Source organism: Fringilla coelebs (assembly GCF_963513975.1).
Source record: "Fringilla coelebs genome assembly, chromosome: 4".
In the NCBI taxonomy this organism is placed as follows: domain Eukaryota; kingdom Metazoa; phylum Chordata; class Aves; order Passeriformes; family Fringillidae; genus Fringilla; species Fringilla coelebs.
This window is the reverse complement of record NC_140032.1, coordinates 59,530,847-59,553,663: the sequence shown is the minus strand read 5'-3', so window position 1 is coordinate 59,553,663 and position 22,817 is coordinate 59,530,847. Positions and strand designations below refer to the sequence as shown.

Here is a 22,817-nt window from a genome sequence, read left to right as displayed (position 1 = left end):
TGCCAGTGTCAAAGCCAAGTGTATGTGTAAGACTGTAATGTGTGTCTGGAAGGTGCAGGCCTAAGCCCAGTCCTTTTCTTAAACAGTGCTGTAAAGGTGAATTTATGTTCAGTGCTTGGGGCTGCCGAGAGGATGTGTTCCCTTCCCTTCTGCTGAGAGGATGTGTTCTCCCTAGCAGACTGAATTCTTACTGCTTTTTTTCTTTTTTATTGCCCCTACAGAGGCTGCAAGTCGTGCCATAGTCCAGTTTCTGGAGGTCAATCAAAGTGAAGAAGCAAGTAGAGGTTGGATGCTGCTCACCACAATCAATTTATTAGCTTCATCAGGACAGGTTAGTCTGAAACAGCAAAGTTAAAGCTAAATTATGGAGTGGAAGAGATAAAAGCAATAATAAAATTAACTGCATGAACACTCACCAAAAGATGTAACTATATTCTGCTTTTCTGTGTTAAGATCCTCTTTCTCTTGTATTGCCACAGGACTTATGCTTTAGCTCCTTGTGGTTTCAGTTGCCTGAAAAAAGAGTAGTTTTGGGACTTTAATTTATAATGTTCTTTTGAATAACGCATGCAACTTTTATTGCTGCCCAAAGGCTTCTCTTGCATACTGCTGCTTAGTGCCCCATGACATGCATGGCACATAGAGCACCTAAATAGTTCAGACCTTGGACTTTGCACACCTCACTGGAGGAGGGCCACAGCAGTTGCAAAAAGCAAGACCAGCAGCAGTGATGAATGGGGGTGGTAGTGAATCATTCCTGCCTCTGCTTCTGGTGCTGTACTCCATCAGAGATCTGTCTCTGGCAGTATACTGGGCAGCTGTGTGGTTTGTTATTTCTGCTCTGATCTGCCTTTGTAATTCAGCACATCATCTTATCTCTGTTTTGGTATGTCACCAGCCTCCACACTAGTCTGTCTTTTCTTCTATGATGCTTTCATATTTTCTACTGCCTTACTTCTTACAGCTCCTTACACCTTCTTTCCAAGTGAGAGCATAAATTGAAAGGTCCTCCCCTCACTCCCATTTCTCCTACAACAAAGAATTTATAGCTGATGAGGGCTTGGCTGAAAGTCTAGTAATTAAATTGTTAACTTCTGTTGGCAGAGACTGACAGGTTTTGTTTCTGTCCTGTGCATTGACTGCTCTGAACTGTGGCTCTGAGGTGCTGCTGTCATGTAAATAAATCATCCTATTTTTAAAATTACTGTTTGGATAGGCACTCAAGAGTAGATGGTGAATCTGTACTGCTGTGTCAACACCTCGCCAAAGGTGTGAGAAAGAAAAACCAGCATTTCAATCAACTGCATTGTTATTGATGTTTGGAACATATAATATGCTGAACTGGTATTTTTTGCTGTGTTTTCTTCTTTCTCAGAAAACTGTGGACTGCATGACTACAATGTCAGTGCCTTCCACACTTGTTAAATGTCTGTATCTGTTTTTTGACCTTCCACACGTGCCTGAGGTAGTTGGAGGAGCACAGAATGAACTACCTCTCGCAGAGCGACGAGCGCTACTACAGAAAGTCTTTGTGCAGGTAAGAAAGGTAAATTGGTCAGGGAATTTGCAAGAGGAATGTAAATACTCCATGTGAGCAAAGTCTAGAAACTTTTCACTTGAGCCAGGTTTTATTCTTCCTTGATTCTTAAAAAACTGATAGCTAAGAGGGAGGTGGATTTTCCTGCAAGCACAGTTGAGGTTAAATTCCCCCTCCTCCTCTAGTTTTTGTCTTTGATAAATACCTCCTGCACAGAAATCCGTGCAGCTTTTCTGCACAGATATTTAAAAGGAGCAGCATGTGGACTACTATTCTGTTTTCATCTAACTGGCCCTAGTACTTATTATCTTTGGCTGTTACTGATTGAAATAGATGTAGTAAAAAATGTATTGATAATAAAGCGCTGCTCTCAAATGAACTGACTGGAATGAGTGAGGTTTCAGATCTCCCCATCCAGTTGCAGACAGCCTCTCTCCAGTTTTCTGAGAGGGAGCCTAAGTTTTTCCTGCACAAGATGCAAAAAATCAGACATTTCAAAACATGCAGAAAAGGGAGTGCAACATAGTAGCTTCACTTATGCAGCTGCATTTCATCTTGGTTTTGGTAATTAGGAAATTCAGACCAGATGCCAGTTATTTATATAGGTCTGCAGTTTTGCTGTAGCCTTTCCTGACAAACTTAATTTGACAAAGATGTTATGGTTGCTGCTCTGCCAACAACCCATCAATAGCCTTCTTCCTGCATAAGGGAGGAATACAGCAGTTTGCCTCACAGAGCTTCTTCCCCAGTGCAGAATTTAAACCTGCAAATTAGGCAACTGGCAGATTCTCCAAGAATGGAATATTCTGGTATCCATGCAAATATGCTTCCAGTCTTCTGGTAAGCATTTTTAACTGAACTGGGACTTGAAATAGCCATGTGTAAAAAAACCTTGTCTTGTGTTCAAAGTATAGAAATGCACAAAGGGAAAATGGCACATTGCCTTTTCTAATGAGTTTCCTTAGTGGAAGAATGTTTCGCCTTTTACTAAATCTAGGCAAAATTTTCAGTGATAAAGGTATTAATGCTAGTTGTTTAATGACTTCCTATTTCAGATCCTAGTAAAATTGTGCAGTTTTGTCTCCCCGGCGGAAGAACTGGCTCAGAAGGATGATCTCCAGCTTCTATTCAGTGCAATAACCTCATGGTGCCCTCCCTATAACCTGCCTTGGAGGAAGAGTGCAGGAGAAGTACTAATGACCATATCTCGTCATGGCCTTAGTGTCAATGTAGTGAAATACATCCATGGTATGTGTCTTTCTTTAGTATTATTTATTGGGATTTTTTCCTGCTCTTCTTTCGTAGTTTTCTTATTTAGGAAATAGGCATGAAAATAATAGGGAAGCTTCTAGGCTTTTAGTTTAGACATGTGCTTATTTACATACAGATAACATTTCTAAGCCTTTGTGTATTGAGAGAGCTGAGTCTGTCTCATTCACATTTCAATTTAATCGGGAAGGATAAATAATCCTCTCATGTTTTGGTGTAGCTTTCATGATAACCAAAAGGAAAGGCTTTCAGTAACTTCAGTAAACTGCCTGTATTGAAAAATATGTGCTGTGAAGATGCATTAATTCTTAGCAGGCAGCTGTCTTCCTCCCCTGTGGTCCAGCCCTGCTTTCCCAACCCAAGGATGTTGTTTCTGGGGCCTGGCCCATGGAGGCTCTTTGCTTGGCTGAGAACCATACCTGTGCTGGATGGGTTTGAAGCCCTTATGTTTTCCCTGGTCTCTCACGGACTGGATTGCTGATACTTCAGTCAGCCTGCATTTCTTCTGCCAGGCCCTGGTCTTCCCCACCTTGCTTTACAGATTGAAGATTTTGTGCATGCTGAAGGCCATGTTAAGTTATCTCATAGGCTTAATCCAGCCTGTGAGTCACCAAATGAATGAAGCATCCAGAATAATTCCAGTTTGTCTCCTGTCCATTTATAAGACAAGTAGATCCTGGCTGTTGCTGGCATGGAAACTGTACAGGGACATTTTTGTAGCTGGTTACAGATTTTGGTAGCTAATGAAAGTAGTGCTTTAGTCACCATCTATCTTTGCAAGAAGCTGGTAAAGAGGGAGGTGCCAAGCTGGTTGACAACAACTTGCAGATGAAAACCAGTGTTGGAGAGGCTATTAGCTGCCTAGAAGCAGCTTTGCATACAAATTATTCTTTTTGCATTAATTGAAAACCATATGGGTGTTTAGGTATGCAGGACTTGAGGTAAAAAATCTGATAAAATACGTTTCTGATATTATATTTAAGGCCTTTAGACTGAGGAGCAACATAGGAAGCATTTGTAGTTTTTAAATTGGACTGACTGTTGGAGTGAACTAACATCCTTATACACTTCAGCAGTACACCTACTAGAAAAGAAGAAACCCACAATTTTGGGTTGCTCACACTGTGAGAAGCAAGTAGCTACAAGGCTCTATATTGATGGTTTATTGAATACATCATCCTGCTCCCACATATTTCATAGAAAATTTCAGTCTGTTTTTTTTTCTTGTGCTAGCAGTGTGTTTCCAGTTCCAGTCAAAAAGATGTGAATGTACAGTATTACTCAAAGCACAGCATAGTCACCAGTTGAGTGTTTTTAGATTGGACTTAAAAGGTGATAGGCTTCTGGTGGGCTTTTGATGAGTGTAGAAGGTGTATGTATATGTGTGAAGCTGTTATTAAGTGCAAGAAAGAAAATAACTGGAGTTTTGACTGTCATTTGGCATGTTACAGTTGCTACCATTATTGCTTCTCTATGGGCTTAATCCATAGAGGAAGAAAGCTGGCGTGTGAAAAGATACTCTAGATTCTTTAAAAAGTGAAATGGATTTTTAAAAAGAAAACCAGTCAGCATTGCCTCTTTCTTTTTGATTAGAAAAGTGAACCTGACTTAAGAGATGACAACATCTGTCACAAGGGTCAACTTATATTCAGGAAAAATTTAAGCTATTTCATCATATGCAAAGGAACATCCTTTCACGCTCTCATGCTCTGATTTAGCCTCTGGAAAATTTTGTTATCAGTCTAGCTAGAAAGATTTGTGCTTGTGTTGTGCATGTTGCAAAGTTAAAATAGCAAATAATTGAAGGGAGCATCTTTAAAACAGAGTGCAACTTAAAATCTTACTATAGATTTGAGAATGAACTGACGGAATATGAGAATTATGCAGGGCGAGGCAGCTATGTCTCTTTGATGCCAGCCAATGAAATGCCAACCAGAGAAGGAGTAAGATGACATGGTGTAAAGGTTTATATGTATAGTTTTAATAACACTCCAAGTCCATGTTTTGTATAAATTTGTGTTTTAAAAGAAAAAAATGTGGTTTAGAATTACTTACAATTGCCATATTTGTCTTTTTATTTTGTTGAGTTATCCAGTCAGACTTTTTAGGTAAAAATTAGTATTTATCTACGTGGTTTCCCGCTTACAAGAGAAAAGGTTGTAAAAGGGAGGAAGAGGTTGGCAAAAAGAGGTTAAGGTTCTGATCCAAAGGCATTTGAGAATCCATCTCATCCTCAAGTAATATTAAGTGTTCTGTGTCAAGAGATACTTGAATAAGTTAATTTATTGCTGTGTTTTGTGTGTTGGTTATGTCTCTTGCTGTCATTAATGTAAGTAAAATCCTAAATTTCTCCACTGCAATTCTTTTCAGAAAAGGAATGTTTGTCCACATGTGTCCAGAACATGCAGCAGTCTGATGACCTTTCTCCCCTAGAAATAGTTGAGATGTTTGCTGGACTTTCTTGTTTTCTCAAAGACTCCAGTGATGTATCCCAAACGTTGTTGGATGATTTTAGGATATGGCAAGGATACAACTTCCTCTGTGACCTCCTCCTCAGGTAGGCAAAAGTGCTTGAAGAAATGCAGATAGATCCCTGAGAATTTTTCAAAAAAAGTTTCTTAATAAAGTGTATATGAATAGGTTTAAGCAAATAAGTGATTATAGATCATTATTGAATGAAGATATTAGGACTAAAACATTGTTTCTCTATGTTTCTTTCCATTTATCAAACTACATTGTTGAACTTTTTGTTCTTTAGTACTAGTTTATTACTAAGTGTTTCTTGCTTTGGAAAGATAGCAGTTGCCTAAAAAAACCTGGTGCTAAATATTTAGAGAGAATCCAGAACATAAAATTTTGACCGCAACTAGTGATTTTTGAGTGGTTGGAGTTTGTTTTGTTTTGTCTAAGGGAATGGTTTAGTGGTGGGCTTGGCTGTGTTGGGTTAACAGCTGGACTCAATGATCTTGAAGGTCTTTTCCAACCTAAATAATTCTATAATTATTGTCTTATCATGCTGTCGTAGTGAAAAATCCCATATGTAAATGTGGTAAATCCTATGAGGTAATAGGTTTTTCTTCCTAATTAAAAGTACTTCTAAGCTGCTAATGCATTAAAAAATATGCTAATGAAAATGCCTGCCCAAAAAACCTTTGTTATCTGATTTATCCATGATCTCTTTTCTTTCCATGAAAGAAACTTCTTTAATTTTCTGACTGAGGAAAAAAAAGAGTGTCTCTTGCTTTATTTCTGTAAAATCTATGGGCAGTCCATGTTGCTTTGTTTGAATATGAAGTTCTGAAGAAGAATGCTTAGCTGTTGCTATTGTAAAATGTATATATTTTACGAATCCAAGGTACATACTGGGTAACTATAAGTGTACACCTTATGAAGTATATTTAGGTCAAAGATGCTTAAGCCATTATTATTACTGAGAACTGCTAATGTTGTTATCTTCCTATTTTTGGTGTTAGTATGCTGAAGTTTGGCACCCAAATATTTGAACTAAATTTGCCACTACATTGTATACTTCTGAGGGGGATTTTTGTTTGTTTTAAATGGATACCAGACATAGACATGGCATTGGACATTTTTAATCACACTTAAAATTACTCATAAGTTACTTTTGGTGCCACAAAAGCTAAAGCACCTGTTAAGGAATTGTTATTTTTCTTGTGCTATAAGTGGAATTTTTGAGTACATTATATTCACTAATGCATTAATTCAAAGTAGTGTAATTCAAATGCAGTTGTTTTCCAGAAGCTGTCAGCCAGAGTTTAGGGGAAATAAGAGGGGAACATGCTGTCATGTTACATGTTGAGGTACAAAAGTGGTTCTCTGTAGATCAAGTGTTTTAAACAAATTCTCCCTAAGCTTGCATATCCTTAGATCAAAGAATGGGGGGTCCCTGCCAAATGTATAGGAAGACTAGCGATTTGCATGTCTCATTGAAAAAGGAGGACACCTGCAATCATCAGGTGGCCATCAGTAATAGCATAGGAATGTGTTGTCCTCATTCCTTCCTGAGAGGGTTTTCTAGGAGAAAATAGTTCCTTTCAAAAAGCAGTGATCTTGAATGAGCCCACGCATTGGTCAGTGATGGACCGCAGTGATGTATTCTCCCTGTTTTGGCTCAAACCTACCCACAGAGACATGTTCACTCTGGGGCACTTTTATGACGATAACTGTCATGTGAGGGTATGAAATCTGGACACCCAGTCTCAAGCTGCAAAGAGGAAAGGCTTTGGAGCTGGAAAAGCAGAAGGATGTGTGAAGAAGGTGGCTAAGTAAGAAACGGCAGATCTGTGAGGGCAAGAGGAGCACTTGGGTAATTTCATCTGGATGATGTGAAAGGGCAGGGCATGTGGAGGATTAGTAGAATGATGATAGGTGGGCTCTGTGCTTCTGTAGTGACTGTTTACAGGAGGTCCTTGTTTGAAGGAGGTTCCCACCTCAGCCACATCTGACTGAGAAGAAGATGAAGGATGCAGAATGAGCTGCTTGTAAAGGGCTCCCACAATCGTTTGTCAGCGAGAATCAAAACAGAGCTTGCACTGCCTGAGTCTATAGAAGAATGGGGACCCCAGTTTACTCTTGAGATCTACAGAGTTAGTAAATAATTAAACATGGTGTTATTTGTGTGAAGTAGCAGGAAAATGAGGATGGTGTTAGGATGCAGTTAGAGTCAGTTTTTAGGGTTTGGTCTGATGGTGTGTTCCTGTCAGTAAACAATGGTTGGAATGGGATGTTAATGTTTCTGATCTCTTGTGTTCAAAGGTGGTAAGAGTTTGTAGTTCTAGTGAGCGTGCTTCATCCCATGCTTGTGAGTGCTAGGCCTTTACCAAGATACCATTTCATTAGCACAAAATACTCACTCTCAAAGTGGAAGATGTAGTCTAGCAAGTTAATTACAGATCTATTTAATTACAGACTATCCATGTACTTTCCTATACTGTATCTTCATGTCTGTGAGAGGATTCTTAATGTAAATTTTCATGTCTCTCTGCTGACTGTTGAGTTTAAGGAGAGATTTATAAGGTAAATTCCTATGGCAAATAACTGTTGGCTCTTTTAAGTCCAATGTTTGACTAACCTAATGGTATGACATATGGACATGAAAAATATTGCAGGAATTAGGCAGTAAAATTGTCTCTAAACTGAAACAATAAAATGGACCTTACCAAAGTGATTTGAATTCAGATAAACTAGTGCTGCTAATTTGATCCTATTATATTTTCTTTAGATTAGAACAGGCAAAAGAAGCTGAATCTAAGGATGCTTTGAGGGACTTAGTTAATTTGATAACTTCCTTAACAACATACGGCGTCAATGAACTAAAGCCAGCTGGTGTCACCACTGGAGTACCTTTCCTGCTACCTGGATTTGCAGTCCCACAGCCTGCTGGCAAAGGTGAGTCTGCTTTCTTTCTCTCTCTGTTTGCTTTTTTTTTGTTGTTCTAAGTGCAAGTGACAAGATACAGAGCAGCTGTGTATTGCACAAACCCTTTGCAACTAAGCCTAGGTTCTTTACCTAAGATCGTGTAGCAAATACTCAGTTATTTTGGTCTCAAATATTTTATTTTGGGATTGGTATCCAAAGAAGAAAGCTTAAGCCTTTTGTCTTTGAGGACAGGTCCAGCCTCTTCACTGCAGAGCTTGCAGAGCTGTTCTGTGTGGAGATTTACAGGGATTATCTTATTGGAGAGATGCTCTGATCTGATTTATACTGTTTTAAGCTGCTCTCTTACTAAATTGATATGAAAGGCTGATGTGCTGGCTTTATTTTTTTTTGTTTGGTTTTTTTGTTTGTTTTTTTTTTGTTTTTAAATCCTTCCCCTACTCCACTTTGCTTTCTGTTAGCTTTTGTCAGCTCAGGCAAATGTAACTTGTGAGCTGAAATCTGTTATTTCATCACCAGTGTGATCAGAGTGATAAAATTTGTGGTGTGCTTGAAACCACAGTCGGTTACAATTTGGAGATAAGGTTGAGGAAGTCTTGGGGGAGAACGGGTTGTATAAAAATAAACTTATGTTTCATATCCTGTGCATAAACTTAAAATTCAGGTTAGTCTTGTATGTAACTAAGGAATTTGGAATTTAATAGTGACTGTGGAGCTACTTTGTTCAACTTTTCTGAGATATATTACTGCACAAGAAAAGTTTATTCTAGGATTGCATTTACAAATTTGTAGACTAATGAATATACATCCTAGGTTCCTTGGACAGTGACTTCCTTTCTCTGATATGGAGAAAGTTCATTGTTCTTAGGAATTGTTTTTCTTTTGCACTAAATAGAGAAAGAAGGTGAACACTCAGAATTTAATTTCTCCATGTTTTGATAACAATATTTTTTTTTTAGGTTAATCAGCTTTTCTGATACAATATTATGAGAGAACCATGGTCTGGTGCAATCTGCAAAAGAGTTCTTTAACTTTGTGGTATTTGTCAGGACGTCTCTATTCCTTTTACCTGCTTTTCATAATGTTGGCAAATTGTCTTTTTATGAAGACTGTGTTTTCTCAATTTACCAATTTCTCAATTATTTCAATTTAAATAGTTTTAGTTGTTGAACTCTGAAAAGCTGGTTAGAATTTGGTTTCTTCAGGGGGTCCTCCTAATAATCAAAAAGAATTTATTAACCTACTTGATTGCCTGGAACAACTGTTGATACTAAATTAGAATATTAATAGTTGTATCTGACATGATTATGTTCCTGTCACATTTAAGAAGCTCTAAATCTCCTCATTTGAACATTTTCATAGTAAAGAAAGCATGTAAATAAGTCCTTTAAGGAACAACTGTGTTATAATGGAACTAATATTCTTCCAGATGTGAAATTGTTCCAATGTTCATTTACAAAGGAGTTTTCTCTTGCCTTCTGGAGAAATACTGAAATGGAAGGTGGGGAGGCTAGGCATGAAGATAATTGAATTTACTGTTCAGTTGGACAACTTAGTTTACGAAAATGAAGAGAGTGCTATAGAGGATACATAATAAATAAGAATTTTTTGTTCATGAAAGGGTTTTCAAATCAGGTTAACAGTTTGCATATACCTTTATTGGAAAAAAATAAAGTAAGATTTTGTTGTTAAAACATCCTAAATGCTTTGTTTAGGTTGTCTTTAAAGTTCTCACTCTTGATTGTATATTTTGTTAATTATATTTTACCATTAGTTGTTTCTGTATCATGGGATCCGTCCACTGTGTCTTGCACTATTCCTACAGAAGTTTAAAAAGTTGAATTTAAGGCATCTTTTAAGTAGAAAAAGAATAATATCTGCCCATAGAAAATTTTGGGGCACACTCATAAATGATACATTCTTTAGCTAAGTGAATGAGATGTCAATCTAACTTGAAGGTACTTACAAGAAGAAATGTGACTGAGCTTTAAAGTTGTGAGATATATGTGTGCTAATATTATAGCTACTTTATGCTTTACAGCTCTTTCCCTGTGTTTTGATTCCTTAATTGTTAATAGTACTGGACCCTGCCAAAGCTTTTTTATTCCCAACTGCAAGGGCTGTGTTCTGTATTACAGAACACAGAACATATCACTGTTGCTATAATGAGTTCTCCTATGGCATGGCTACGTCATGAGCAGGTTTTGTTTTGTCTCTAGGATTGTATCCCATGTACATTTTAACACTAAATCAGTCTACTTATCTAGTTTAAAGAAATTATCTTTGATCAGCATCTTTAGCTGCTTACATAAACTCTTACTACCAAATATATATTAAGATGCCATCTGAAAGAATAGTAGGTTGTGGAATTTGCAGTGTAAGTGGATGTGCAAAGGCTTTTTTGAAGTTAATTTTAATGACTTTTTTATTGAAAGTGATATCACACATTATTTTATTCCTGCTTATTAAAATGCATGGATCATTATTAATAAGCGTATTCATTGTTTATGATGACTAAGAACTTTCTCTTTCCTTTTTCCTCCCATCCCACTTTGTTTCCTGATTTAGGTCATAGTGTGAGGAATATTCAAGCATTTTCTGTCCTCCAGAATGCATTTTTGAGAGCAAAAACCAACTATCTAGCACAAATCATCCTTGATGCCATCACGAATATTTATATGGCGGACAGTGCCAACTACTTCATTTTGGAATCGCAGCACACATTGTCTCAGTTTGCAGAGAAAATTCCTAAACTTCCAGAAGTGCAGACCAAATACTTTGAGATGCTGGAATTGGTCGTCTTCAGCTTGAATTACATACCCTGTAAAGAACTGATCAGTGTGAGCATCCTTTTAAAATCCAGCACTTCTTTTCAGTGTAGCATCATTGCCATGAAGACACTCTTGAAGTTCACTCGTCATGATTACATCTTTAAGGATGTCTTCAGAGAAGTGGGGCTTCTGGAGGTGATGGTTAATCTTCTTCATAAATATGCAGCCCTTTTGAAAGATCCCACTCAGGCACTGAATGATCAAGGTAGTGTGTCCATTTCCATTTTTCTAATAGTTGTCTTTTCGGACTGGAAATAGTGGAGTCTTGCATTTAGGAGAAATGAGAGAGTCTGAACATGTATCTCAAGGGCTGAGGACTGCTGTGCCATCTTAAAAGCTCATTGGAATTGCTTCTTTCAGTTTCTTGAGAGAAGCTCGAGGCTAACCTTAATGAATGATGCTGTATGAATGCAAAGTAGTACGAGCTCATATTTTCCTTTCTAAATGATTTTTTATGTACTGGTTCAATATTTGTTACTTAACGTGAAAAAAGTGCAGGGGCAATGCATACCATCAATGTTCTTCCTAACAAAAGGTACTTTGTAATTTTGTGTTTAGCCCCAGATTTGAAAAAATACTATGGAGTGCATATCTGAGCTCTTAATTGGCTTTTTTATAAGCTGAGTCTACATTTTTCTTAGCATTAAAAAAAAATAAATGAAGATGAGTTGTATCCAGACTGGAGCATCTCAGATAAGCTCTAGCTGCTAGGCCTCCAAAGCAGGCTCTGCCATGTGCCATAGGAGCCTATATGCACAGACAGACAATTTTTTTTACGTTCTTCATTCAAACTGCAGTTAAGCTTGTGTGCATCAATGACACTTAATTTTTAACCATAACTGCTGGATGTTTCACCTGGGTTTAATTGTATGAAGCTTCATTAGTGAGTGATAGCTGTAGGTTAGTTAGAAAGCTTTATTCCCCTCAACTCTGTTGGGAAACACATCAGTTCTTATGTTCCTGTAAATTAATGGATGAAACTGTCATCTAATCAGGGTGCTACCTGGGTGCATGTCCTTGTGTTGGGCTTTGCTTTTTATTAGAATAATTTAAAATAACCAAAATCCCACTGTTTTTCCTGGAGTGTTTCTCTGTGTGTACTATGCCAATTGCAGTGTTGGTCTGCTACACCTGTTAAGCAATCAGCTCATTTGCTGTAATTATGTGAGTGTAGTTTTGTGGGTTTTGTGCAGAATTTCTCTTTTCAGGTACTGAAAACTGAACAAGAGCAGATGCACTTAATCTTCAACTGATGTAGTTTTGTGGCCTGAAGAAACAATAGCTGCAATGTCAGACACTCACAGCGGAACTCACAGTGCTCTTAAACCTCAGTTTAAATTCTTGTCTTTATAAAATTAACTTTTCATATGATTCATAGTTAAGCTTTCCCAGGAATGCATGTGTAGACTAAATCGCAGCTTGCTTTGGAAAATGGTGGGGCTGCATGCTCTCTGGGGAAGCAAAAAAAATAAAAGTGATGGTGGAAAGTATTAAGAATCATCTTTGAAAAGAGTGGTATTTTCTTTGACTTTAGCTTCTGAAATTTTTTGTAGTGGATTCAAGAAACAGTTCATTTGAGGACCAAAAGCAGCTGGCTTTATTGGTTATGGAGACCCTGACAGTACTACTACAAGGATCAAACACAAATGCAGGTGAGTGAAGAGATTGTTGTCAAGATATGTATAAAGAAAATCATGTCATGAGTTTCTATCTTTAGGCCAGTATTCAACTACGCTGAAACACACGTTCTCTCTGGCCAAGTTTTCCTAACAAGGAGAATAGACAACATAGCCTAGAGTGCATAAAATAAGGAGAAGAAGATAGTGTTTAACTTAAATTTCTTTGGTATTGTTTACTTGAAGGCAAACACCAGACCCCATCACTCTTCAACAGGTCTATAATAATTCATGATAGTGCTTGTAAGGCTGTTTGGATATTCAAAAATTTAAGGGCATAATTAGAAATGTAGTTCAGTGTTCACAGTGTCATGTCTACTTAATGTAATGCCTGTATCTTTAGTTAAAGATGTTTTTTCATTTATATTAAAGAGTTATTTCCAGTCAGTATATACAAACAGGGAGGGCTCTGTTACAATGTAAATCAGGCAGTTTTGTATTATGCTTCATTAACCAAGACTTAGTGATTTTGAGACCATGGTAGCATCCACCTGCCTTGCGACAAACCCTTGGCTGCTGTTAGATGGCATTCCTGACCTCACCTAGGAAGCATCAATCAGCCATCAGGACCTCCTTGCTGCTTCTCAGAACTGATTTAATCTCTGAATATCCACTGGAGAAACAGCAGCGGGACTATGCAAAAGTCGTTGGCAGTTTGGGATGATGCCACAAATGGCGTTTCAGGGGAATCTTGGAGAGTTCAAGGGCCTCATTTCATTATTGAGAGTTCAAGGGCCTCATTTCATTAGTAGGTCTCCCAGTTCAGTAGGACAGAGCATACAGGAAGAACTGAGAAACTATTTCTCAAAAAGTTTAGCTACTGTTTGTACTGGGATGTGAGTGCAGTGGCACTGTGTCCAGAGGCCAGCAGAGGTTATAGGTCATCACAGAAGCATAAGTAGGCACAGCCTTGCAGTGATTCATACCACACTCAGTGATTGGTTTCTGATCTTAAACCAGTCTCTCTGATAAGCTCTCCAGAGTATTGCAGAACTGCCAACTACATTTCAACAGGAAATTTGGATGTCCAGACCCACACAGGTTCACTGGATAGTTGAGAACCTACACTAAGAGTGGGAGAAACATAAAATGTTATCTCCCAGTCTCTGTGAAAACCTGACCACAAAAGAGATGGGCTTTACTTGTGAAGGAGTACAACTCATCTGTCTCAAGGTCTGAGGTCTCTCCTTTTGCAGTGAATCCATCCCTGATCCAAAGGACATCAGAGAAAGCAGGAGGCAGAAAATGGATAGTGGGATTCATGTCTGTGTGTGTATATATATATATATATATGTTAGAGGGAATCTACTTGTGAATCCTGAACTTGGTAATTTAAACTGCTCTTTGAGTTTATCATCGCATGGAAAATTATCCCTTTTGATGCAGTAATGCAGCATTGATCCATTTCCCCAGTCACTTTTCATCTTCAGTAATTAACATAGAGCAATGCTCTAGGTGCTGACACTGTACTAAACACACATTATATATGCCATATATATACTTTGGGGTTTTTAGTGCTTTCAGAATCAATTTTCATATAATTTTTGGTTATTGCAGTAGCCAGCAAACTTGAAAAACATTGTTTGACTTATGCTTAATCTCTACAGGGATAGGTCTTGCCACAAAAAATCTTCTGCAGAGACTTACAAATGATGTGGATAGACTGAAGTACTTCTCAACCAGTGCTTGTGTCCAGAAACATCCCAGTTATATTTTCAGTTCATATTGCATTTAGGTCATTACTAAATGTAAGATAACGCTACCCTACACCAGAACAGTATATGATCTTCACAAAACATGGAGGGTTTGGTGCATTTTTATTTCATCCTGAGACCCTTTGACATCTAGCATGTAAAGAGCAACTGCTATTGGAGAAACAGAATTATTGAGGAAGTTCTTAGAGCTGACCTGCATCCTTGTACACAATGCCTTTAGTGAAAAATTTTGTCAGAAGACATTGAAGTTCTACTTTTGTTTGTGTTAGAGGAGGAAAAATAGTAATAAATCATTACACATCCATAGACATGAAACTCTGCCCTTCATTCTGTAGAAATGAAAATTAACACCTTTGGTGTTGTAATCCTAAAGTGCTTACTCTGCCACCCTCTTTCTGAGCAGGCATTTTCAGGGAGTTTGGTGGTGCCAGGTGCGTGCACAACATTGTGAAGTATCCACAGTGCCGCCAGCACGCCCTGATGATCATCCAGCAGCTGGTGTTGTCACCCAGTGGAGAGGACGACATGGGCACCCTGCTGGGGCTGATGCACTCGGCCCCACCTACCGAACTGCAGCTCAAAACTGACATCCTAAGGGTAGGTGAAGGGTTCTTCTTCAGCACTCTTGCTCCTAAGCTGTGGTTCCTTGAGAGAAAACACTGAGAAAGGCATTGAATTGAGCTGGATTGGATGGGTGGTGTTCAGGTAGTATGTAGATTGTCTCTGGAGTTGAAATACATATATTTGATCCATGTTTTTTTTTTTCCTTTCCATCATCTATCCATGGTAGGCTTCAGAACTGGACATGTAGGCTAGTGAATATGTTTTTATCGTCATCATGTTTGTGGATAGAAAATGAGGTTCTGCAGTTATGATGATTTTCCCTGGTGGGGTCTTATTGAGTTAAAAATAATGGGAATACATATGAAAAAAAAGCAAGCAAGTAACCTACATTTATTTTCAACTCTGACTTGCATTTTCTGTGGCATCTTATTTTACCAATTTGTATCTATGAATGCTGAAATAATTAAGATAAGTGCAAATTGTAATGATCATAGTAGAAGATAAATCGAAGAACTTGCTTGCTTAAGCAAAGTAGCGGAATAGTAAGAAAATAAGGCTGGTAGTGGAGGAAGAAGCAAGAAAACTCTTGTCTGTTTCCTGTCGTATTAGGTGTTTTGTTTGCTAATCTAGACCAACAATTTCTCCTCAGGGTAGCTAATGTTATTTTTTAAATTGACAAAATACCTGATTTCTTTTAGGGTAGAAAAGCTGAGGCAAATAGTAGAAAGCAAATGAGTCTTAAAGAAGAGAACTCAGACATCTAGGTTCATTTCTGTTCAAAGGAGCTGTAGTATTTCTCTGACAGATGAACAGCTTCATATTATTCCAAAAGACAGAAAGGAAAGCTAGTAATAAAGCTATTAATTTACTGTGTAATGTCTGTGAAGGTCTTCAGCAATTTTTGAGCATGCGTTATTTACCATACTTACAGGGAAAGAAACGATATTGGAGGATATTCCCCAGAGGATTTAACAGAAAATCAGGATTTCTGTCTTTCCCTTGACCTGTTGTACTTGTCCTCCATTGATGCTGTTCTCAGAAGTTTTGGTTATGGAGCTGACAGCTCAGAACAGTGTGGTGATGTGTCTCTTACTGTTTGGTCAAGTTTGTCAAGAAAGGAGATAGTGCCTTCAGAGGAATGACAGTCCTGCTATTTCACTACCCATCTTCTGAGTGCTTAAAAAAGCGGCTTGATTCTGAAGAAGTAAACTTTTGGTCATGGGAAGTTCCCCCTGGCCTATTTCTCTGTATCAGTAACATTTTCCTGTTGTTTATGATGCTTTCTGTTGGGAGACTTTTTCTTCTATGTTCACACGTGGGTCACGCTTCCCATGACAGATATCCTTTTTGTTTGTTTTTGGCTGTATGGAGGGGCTTCTCCACACCCTGATAATGAGTATTATTCACAGATAATGAGTATTATTCTCTAATTCCTAAGTTCATGTATTTTCTGCTGTTTATACCATGGATTTGCATTTATTTGTTCTGCAACTAAGGTTTTATCCACTTTCATTTCTCTCTACGGCTTACTTTTGAGAAGAAACTCTTAAAATATAGTCTCAGTCTCAATTCAGAGGTTTATAGAGGAAAGGTAAAAATAAGTGGGCGTATATGGCTGATTTTTACTGCCTGAATTTGCTAACTGAGTTGTTATATTTGAGTTCCATTGTGAATTCATAGCTGCCAGGTGCTTCCACATTGTTGATTTCTAGGAGACTGTTAGGATGCTTCAAGGTTTAGAATTCTCATTGCTGAAAGAAGTCATTTGCCTTTTCTTGTTTGAAATTGTTTGTGAAGTGTGATGGCAGAGAAGATTCCTTTCTAACAGATATTCTCCACCTAGTCACTAAGAGAATTACTTGGCTATTTTGGGTTCCATTCTGGGCTTGGTCAGGTCTTTTCTGTTGGAAGGTAATTTCTTATTTTTAAGTAAGGGTTAATGTTCTACTTTGCCCCCTAATATTTTTTTTTAATTTGTAGACTTTTGATTATCAGAATTTTTGTAGTAAAAGTTGATCTTCAGAGATTTCAGGCATTACCAAGTTCTGACAAGTGACATGAGGATTTTACTAGCACGTTTTGTGAACAAAAATGTTCCTACCTTTTTCCAGGCTGTTTGTAATGCTGCTGCTTGTTGTTGCTGTTGTTTCCCTGTTTTGATTGCTTGTTTTGTCCACAGGCCCTACTCTTGGTGCTGAGAGAGAGTCACCGCACAAGAACTGTTTTTAGGAAAGTTGGTGGATTTGTGTACGTCACATCTTTACTTGTTGCCATGGAAAGATCTTTGTGCTCACCACCTAAGAATGGCTGGGAAAAAGTAAACCAGAACCAAGTGTTTGAACTGCTTCACACTGTGTTCTGCACATTGACTGCAGCGATGCGCTATGAGCCAGCCAACTCTCACTTCTTCAAGACAGAGATCCAGTATGAAAAACTGGCAGATGCGGTTCGATTACTTGGCTGCTTCTCAGACTTGAGGAAAATAAGTCCCTTGAATGTCTTCCCTTCAAATACACAATTGTTTCAAAGGCTTTTGGACGATGATCTAATATCCCTGGATTCTGTGTCACCTACTCTAAGACACTGCAGCAAACTTTTTATTTACCTCTACAAGGTAGCAACAGATTCTTTTGACAGGTATGACCTTTGATTTTTTTCTTCTTCTTCTTCTTTTCTTTCATCTTCTCTGCCTGCCCCACACCAGTGTTCCCCAAAAGAGTTCTCTTCAGATACCTTCATTGCTTTTGTATTTCCATTTTAATCTACTTCTTTCTTCCCTCACCCTGCTGAGAGGAGAATAAGGTGTCAACATCTGACCAAATAATGACTTAGCTTGCTGGTCTTCTCCAGGGCATACAACATTCTCTCTGATGTTGGATGTTTTTATCGTGGCAGCAGTTAATATAGAGGTATCAGTTCATGGTTATATTTTATGTGTTGAAGCAACCTTTTGGTTGATAGGCTGACAGGTTGCATTATCATCATTAGAAAAACTATATTTTTATGCTTTTATTAAGTAAAATGAAAATTTGGTTGTTGAATGTCATACCTTAACTTCATGTTTCATTTGATATGGAGCTTTAAAGTAAATGATTAAATAATACCATGATTAATTAAAAAACATAGGATCATTTAAGTTGGAAAATACTCTTAAGATCAGGTCCAACTGTAAATTTGGCACTGCTAATCAACCACTAAGCCATGTCCTTCAGTGCCACGTCTACACATCTTTTAAAGACCCCTAAGAATGATGACTCAACTCCATCCAAGGGCAGCCTGTTCCAATGCTTGATAACCTTTTTGGTGAAATTTTTTTTCCAAATATCAAATCTAAACTTCCTGTGGTTCAACTTGAGGCAATTTCCTCTTTCCTTTTGGCTAGTTATTTGGGAGAAGAGATGGACACTCTACTGCTATGACCATCTCTCAAGTAGTATTAGAGACTGATAAGGCCTTCCCTGTGCCTCTTTTTCTCCTTGCTAGCACATAAGATGAACATCTTGTTTTACATGGATTTGCTTGTTCTTTAAAGTTCTAGGCAGTCTGTAAATTATTGTTTTTTTAAATTTAACTGGGAGACACTCCCAGAGTGAAACAACTTGAATTTAAATTATAATGAGACTCAAAATGAACAGAAATGTGTTTTAAATGTTCAAAATGACAACAAAACTTTGTGAAATATGTATTGAAGATTGGCTTGTCTGAAAGTAGTTTTTACACAATTTAAGGTACAAAACATGAAACACAGACCTAACCTTTGTATCTGGGACCTTTAAGCTATTTATACCCCAGCCTTTGAATGTATGTGACCCTGTTCTAATAAGATGGGCCATCTTGCCCCCAAAGCAAGAGATCTTAGTGCTTTTCTCTTCTTTAAAGAAAATTTTAACAACTAACAAAGCAACAAAAAAACGACCCTAACACACACGCACTCACACTCTGACACATTCACCAAAATGCCAACTCCAGAAATCAGTTTAATTGCTTTAATAATACCTCAAAATGAGATCATTCAGGTAGCAGGAGGACAATTTGTATTAAGAGTATGTTACTCATACTATAGAAGTTGACACTGGCTAACAGTAGAGAATGAGGAAACAATGGGGTAAGTAAATCACATGGTGATGTTGCATAAGATACCTCACTAAGTTCCTTTTTTTTTTTGGCTGTTACTTTTGATGATTTTTTTTCTTCTTTAAATTTTCAGTTCATCATTCATTGTTGAATTTACATTGACTTTATTTCTTACTCCTGTTGGTTATATCTAATTTACTGAAGCTTTACTTTCTCCTCTGAATTTCTGCTGTTGAACATTGAAAGAGGTTCTGCTTTGCTGGTACCAGTAACTCTCAGCAGAGCACTGAATAAGCAGTGCAGAGTCACACCACAAGACCTGTGCACACTTTGGATGTCTGTGTTCACCTGAGGTTGTCGTTCAATTTGTCCTTTGTTGTCCGTGTTGTTTCTGAAAGATGGATCCAAGTAACAATTTTATTGGTGCTTTTGTAAAACTAACAAGCTTATGGCCTCTGGTCTCTTCTCTAACCTCTCTGTCCTACCCCTGTCTGTTTTGTCTGTAGTCGTGCAGAACAGATCCCTCCTTGCCTGACAAATGAGACTTCTCTCCCCTCTCCTTGGGGTACGCCAGCTTTGTCCAGGAAAAGGTACCGACCCTTCAAAGACAAGCTGATCTCCTTTCTGATTTTTCTCTCTTGCTGTTGTGTTTCTTAGTTTTGGGGGGAGGGATGTTTCTCTTAAATTGCTATTCTGAGGAGTGCGTTTCCACTTGTGTGTTTACTGGATAAAAAAAATGTAAAGGCATGTTTCATAGTGAATCCTAGGCAGTGATGAGATTAGAGATGTCTCCAGATTCCCATAGCACTTAAAGTTAGGCTTGTGTTTCAAAACCAAATAAAGCCTAGTATAAGAAATGATCTAAGGGAGGTATATATCACACTCTCAGGAACAGTTCAAAGGCATTTAGACTATGCTAGTGGATCAATGAATACAGCAGGATTTCTTTTTTCCTGACTAATTTTTCAAGAAAGCTTATTTTTGGTGGAAGGTGAATTTGTTAGTAATTGCAGATAATAAAAAGTAAAGAATGGTCCTGTCAGTACTTGACTACCAAATCATGTAGAGACATGATGAATTAAAAGTTTTGGAAAGAAAGCACAAATGGCCCAATTCAGAAATCCGAGCACCTGCTTTCACTCCCAAGCTACAGCCTTTTCTTTTGCAACTTGATGTGTCTGGAAAATTTTGATTTTTTTTTTTTTTTCCTAATAAAGGTTACTATATGAACAGTGTTATTTGCAGGTTTGTGCAAATACAAAAAAAAAATTTCCCAGAGTCCCCAGGAAAGGGAGCAGCCCTTCGGTATCTACAGATGCAAGTTAGACAGAGATTTGCTTTTGAGAGCTAAAAAGGCATTTGAATGACACAGGGTTATCTGACATGCAGATGCCGTACGATCGTTAGTGAGTGGTATACTGCTTAAGATAGGCCATCAAGCTTAATGGTTGGAATGTAAAGTATTTTGCAAAGGAAAACAACCAAAGATGCTTTCGGAAACTGATTTGAACAGAATGTTTATACTAAAGCAGGTTAATAGGCAGTTTTTTCTTTACTGAGTGGTGTTACCCAAGCCACACCTGCGTATTCCACAGGGAGTGGCTTGGACAAAGGCACCTGCCCAGTAACCCAGAACCTCTCAGATTGTAATTTCCTTTCTTTCCTAACACTGAAGCATTTAAGAACAAAGATTATAGTTTACAGAAAAAAACTGTAGCTGCCAAAGTCTTTTCCCTGTCATTTACTCTGAAGAAACATGTAAGAAAACAGTGTGTCCTGTGAAGGCTCTTTAAAGCTTCAGCCCTGCATTACCCTCTAGTGTTGCAGATTGCCCATCTCTTTGCTACGTTTTGCTGTTCTCCCAGGTGTAGGTGGCAGGGCTGCTCAGGTTTGCTGAGATACTCAAACACACAGATATGCAAAGTCTTGCAGCAGAACACAAGCAGTGCCTGCCAAACAGGAGCTGATTCCAGGGTGTGATGAACAAGGTGGGATGCCAGATGGGTGGCTGACGCAGCCTGGAAATTAAAATATAAATGTAGCTATATGTGAATAGATACGTTAGGCTTCCCTTGGGTTTTTTTGTGGTACTGAAAATGCAAGCAGTTGCTTGAAAACCTAAGTAAAGAAAGATTGGGTAGTTTAAAAAGTCATTATCCCTGTGGGTTGCTTTCAGCAATTTAGGTAAGCTCCAGTACAGTAATGTAGGTCCTTGCTGGGGTTAAGTGCTTTTGAAATGGATTTTCACAAGCAAAAAAAGCCTTTGGGTTGTAACAAATTGTGTAAGACTCAAAGTAAAAGTGGACAGAAAGAATGATCATGCTTGCCTGGGTGACTTTCAGATCCTTTCTGAAAAAAAACCAACTAGGCATTCCAAAAAGTCTGTTTGAACAGCTGTCTGCTTTCTCACAGCATCGTGTTTGTCATTCCTAGTGAATTCAGTGCCAGTGGCTGTGATCTTTCTACTTTCAAAAATAAGCAGCTTGGGGTTTGTAGTCCAGTATTATTTTTTTTCTCCCCCTAAATGTCAGATACAGTTAAATTCTGTCAAAGTTGACTCTTCCCAGAGAAGTGTTTGCTCTTCTCTTATTGTTTTCTGTCTCCTTTGCTTTGCATCCCTGGGATCTCCCTAGTTGTGGCCTGGTTTTCTGCCTTTTGACTTGTAAGATAGATGCCTGAGGGAGAGCCCTCTGTTGTTTGGCTAAAAGAGCAAGCAGACGCTGTGCACACAAATAATTCTTACAAACAAAAATAGCACAGTACTGATTTCTCACACAGTCTAGAATAGTTTTAGATGCACTAATATGCTAATATTCTTTCTCAGACATGTCTCAAAGCTGTATTTCCCTGTGGAGTACTGCCCTCCAAGTGTTCTCCTTTATGGAAGCAGAGTAGGTGGGATTCCTGCAGCATGTGTTGGGATGGCAGTACATGGCTGTCCTCCTTGTTACCTGGAATGCATTGTTCTTCCACACCTGTGTCATTTGAATCAAGAACTACAGCTTTTTCAACTCTTTGATTGTTGTGAATTTTAGCAGAAATAAGCATTCTCTCTTTCTTTTTTTTTAGGATATCTTGGTCCTAACTGGGTAAAGTAGAGAATAGAATGTAGCTTTGACTTTTTAGCCATTATTTTAAAAAAGTTTGCATAGTGATCACTCTTGGGGAACGATATGCAAAGGGTTTACCTACAGTAAATCTTACTTATTTTTTTCCAGATCAAAATGCTGTTATAATTTGCATTCATAGTTGTAGCTAATTATATAACTAGTTATATTAATTAATTAATTTCTCTTAAATTATATAGTTTATTAAATTAGACAGATTAGACATACAGATGCCTGTCATCTTCTGTACACTGCCTTTTTCCATTATCTGCTTCTTCTTTCTTCTTCGTTAAAGAAGGGGCATAAGAATGTGGAAGTATGGTTAATTTAATTTATTGCAAGTTCTACCCAGACCCATAGAACTGTAACATTTAATTAATATTTTTGAAGGATTTTGTAAGATCTCTTTTTTCTTTGTAGAGATTTCTTTATAAACTGTTTTTTTCCCCTGTTGAATTGATACAGTTTTTCCTTGTATATGTATATGGAAATGTATATGGAAAAACTAAAAATAAAAGGTATTTTAAAATTATGTGAAAAACTTTTAATAATATATGCTTTAAAAAGATAATTTTTCCTTAGACTGCTAACAGAAAGCCTGGTCTGGACAGTATTGCTTTTTCAGTTGCAGTCCAGATGGTTTGAGA

At 37.9% G+C, this 22,817-nt stretch overlaps 1 protein-coding gene across 2 annotated transcripts in view; it reads left to right on the top strand.

The window, feature by feature from the left end:
• WDFY3 (WD repeat and FYVE domain containing 3) overlaps positions 1-22,817 on the top strand; it is a 155,592-nt gene that overhangs the window by 67,819 nt on the left and 64,956 nt on the right. For both annotated transcript variants that reach the window (XM_084204151.1, XM_084204150.1), the window contains exons 5-13: positions 222-331; positions 1,376-1,537; positions 2,593-2,785; positions 5,177-5,363; positions 8,049-8,215; positions 10,772-11,239; positions 12,588-12,686; positions 14,829-15,022; positions 17,169-17,626. In XM_084204151.1, coding sequence (XP_084060277.1) covers positions 222-331; positions 1,376-1,537; positions 2,593-2,785; positions 5,177-5,363; positions 8,049-8,215; positions 10,772-11,239; positions 12,588-12,686; positions 14,829-15,022; positions 17,169-17,626 — 2,038 coding nt within the window. The remainder of the gene's footprint in view (positions 1-221; positions 332-1,375; positions 1,538-2,592; positions 2,786-5,176; positions 5,364-8,048; positions 8,216-10,771; positions 11,240-12,587; positions 12,687-14,828; positions 15,023-17,168; positions 17,627-22,817) is intronic.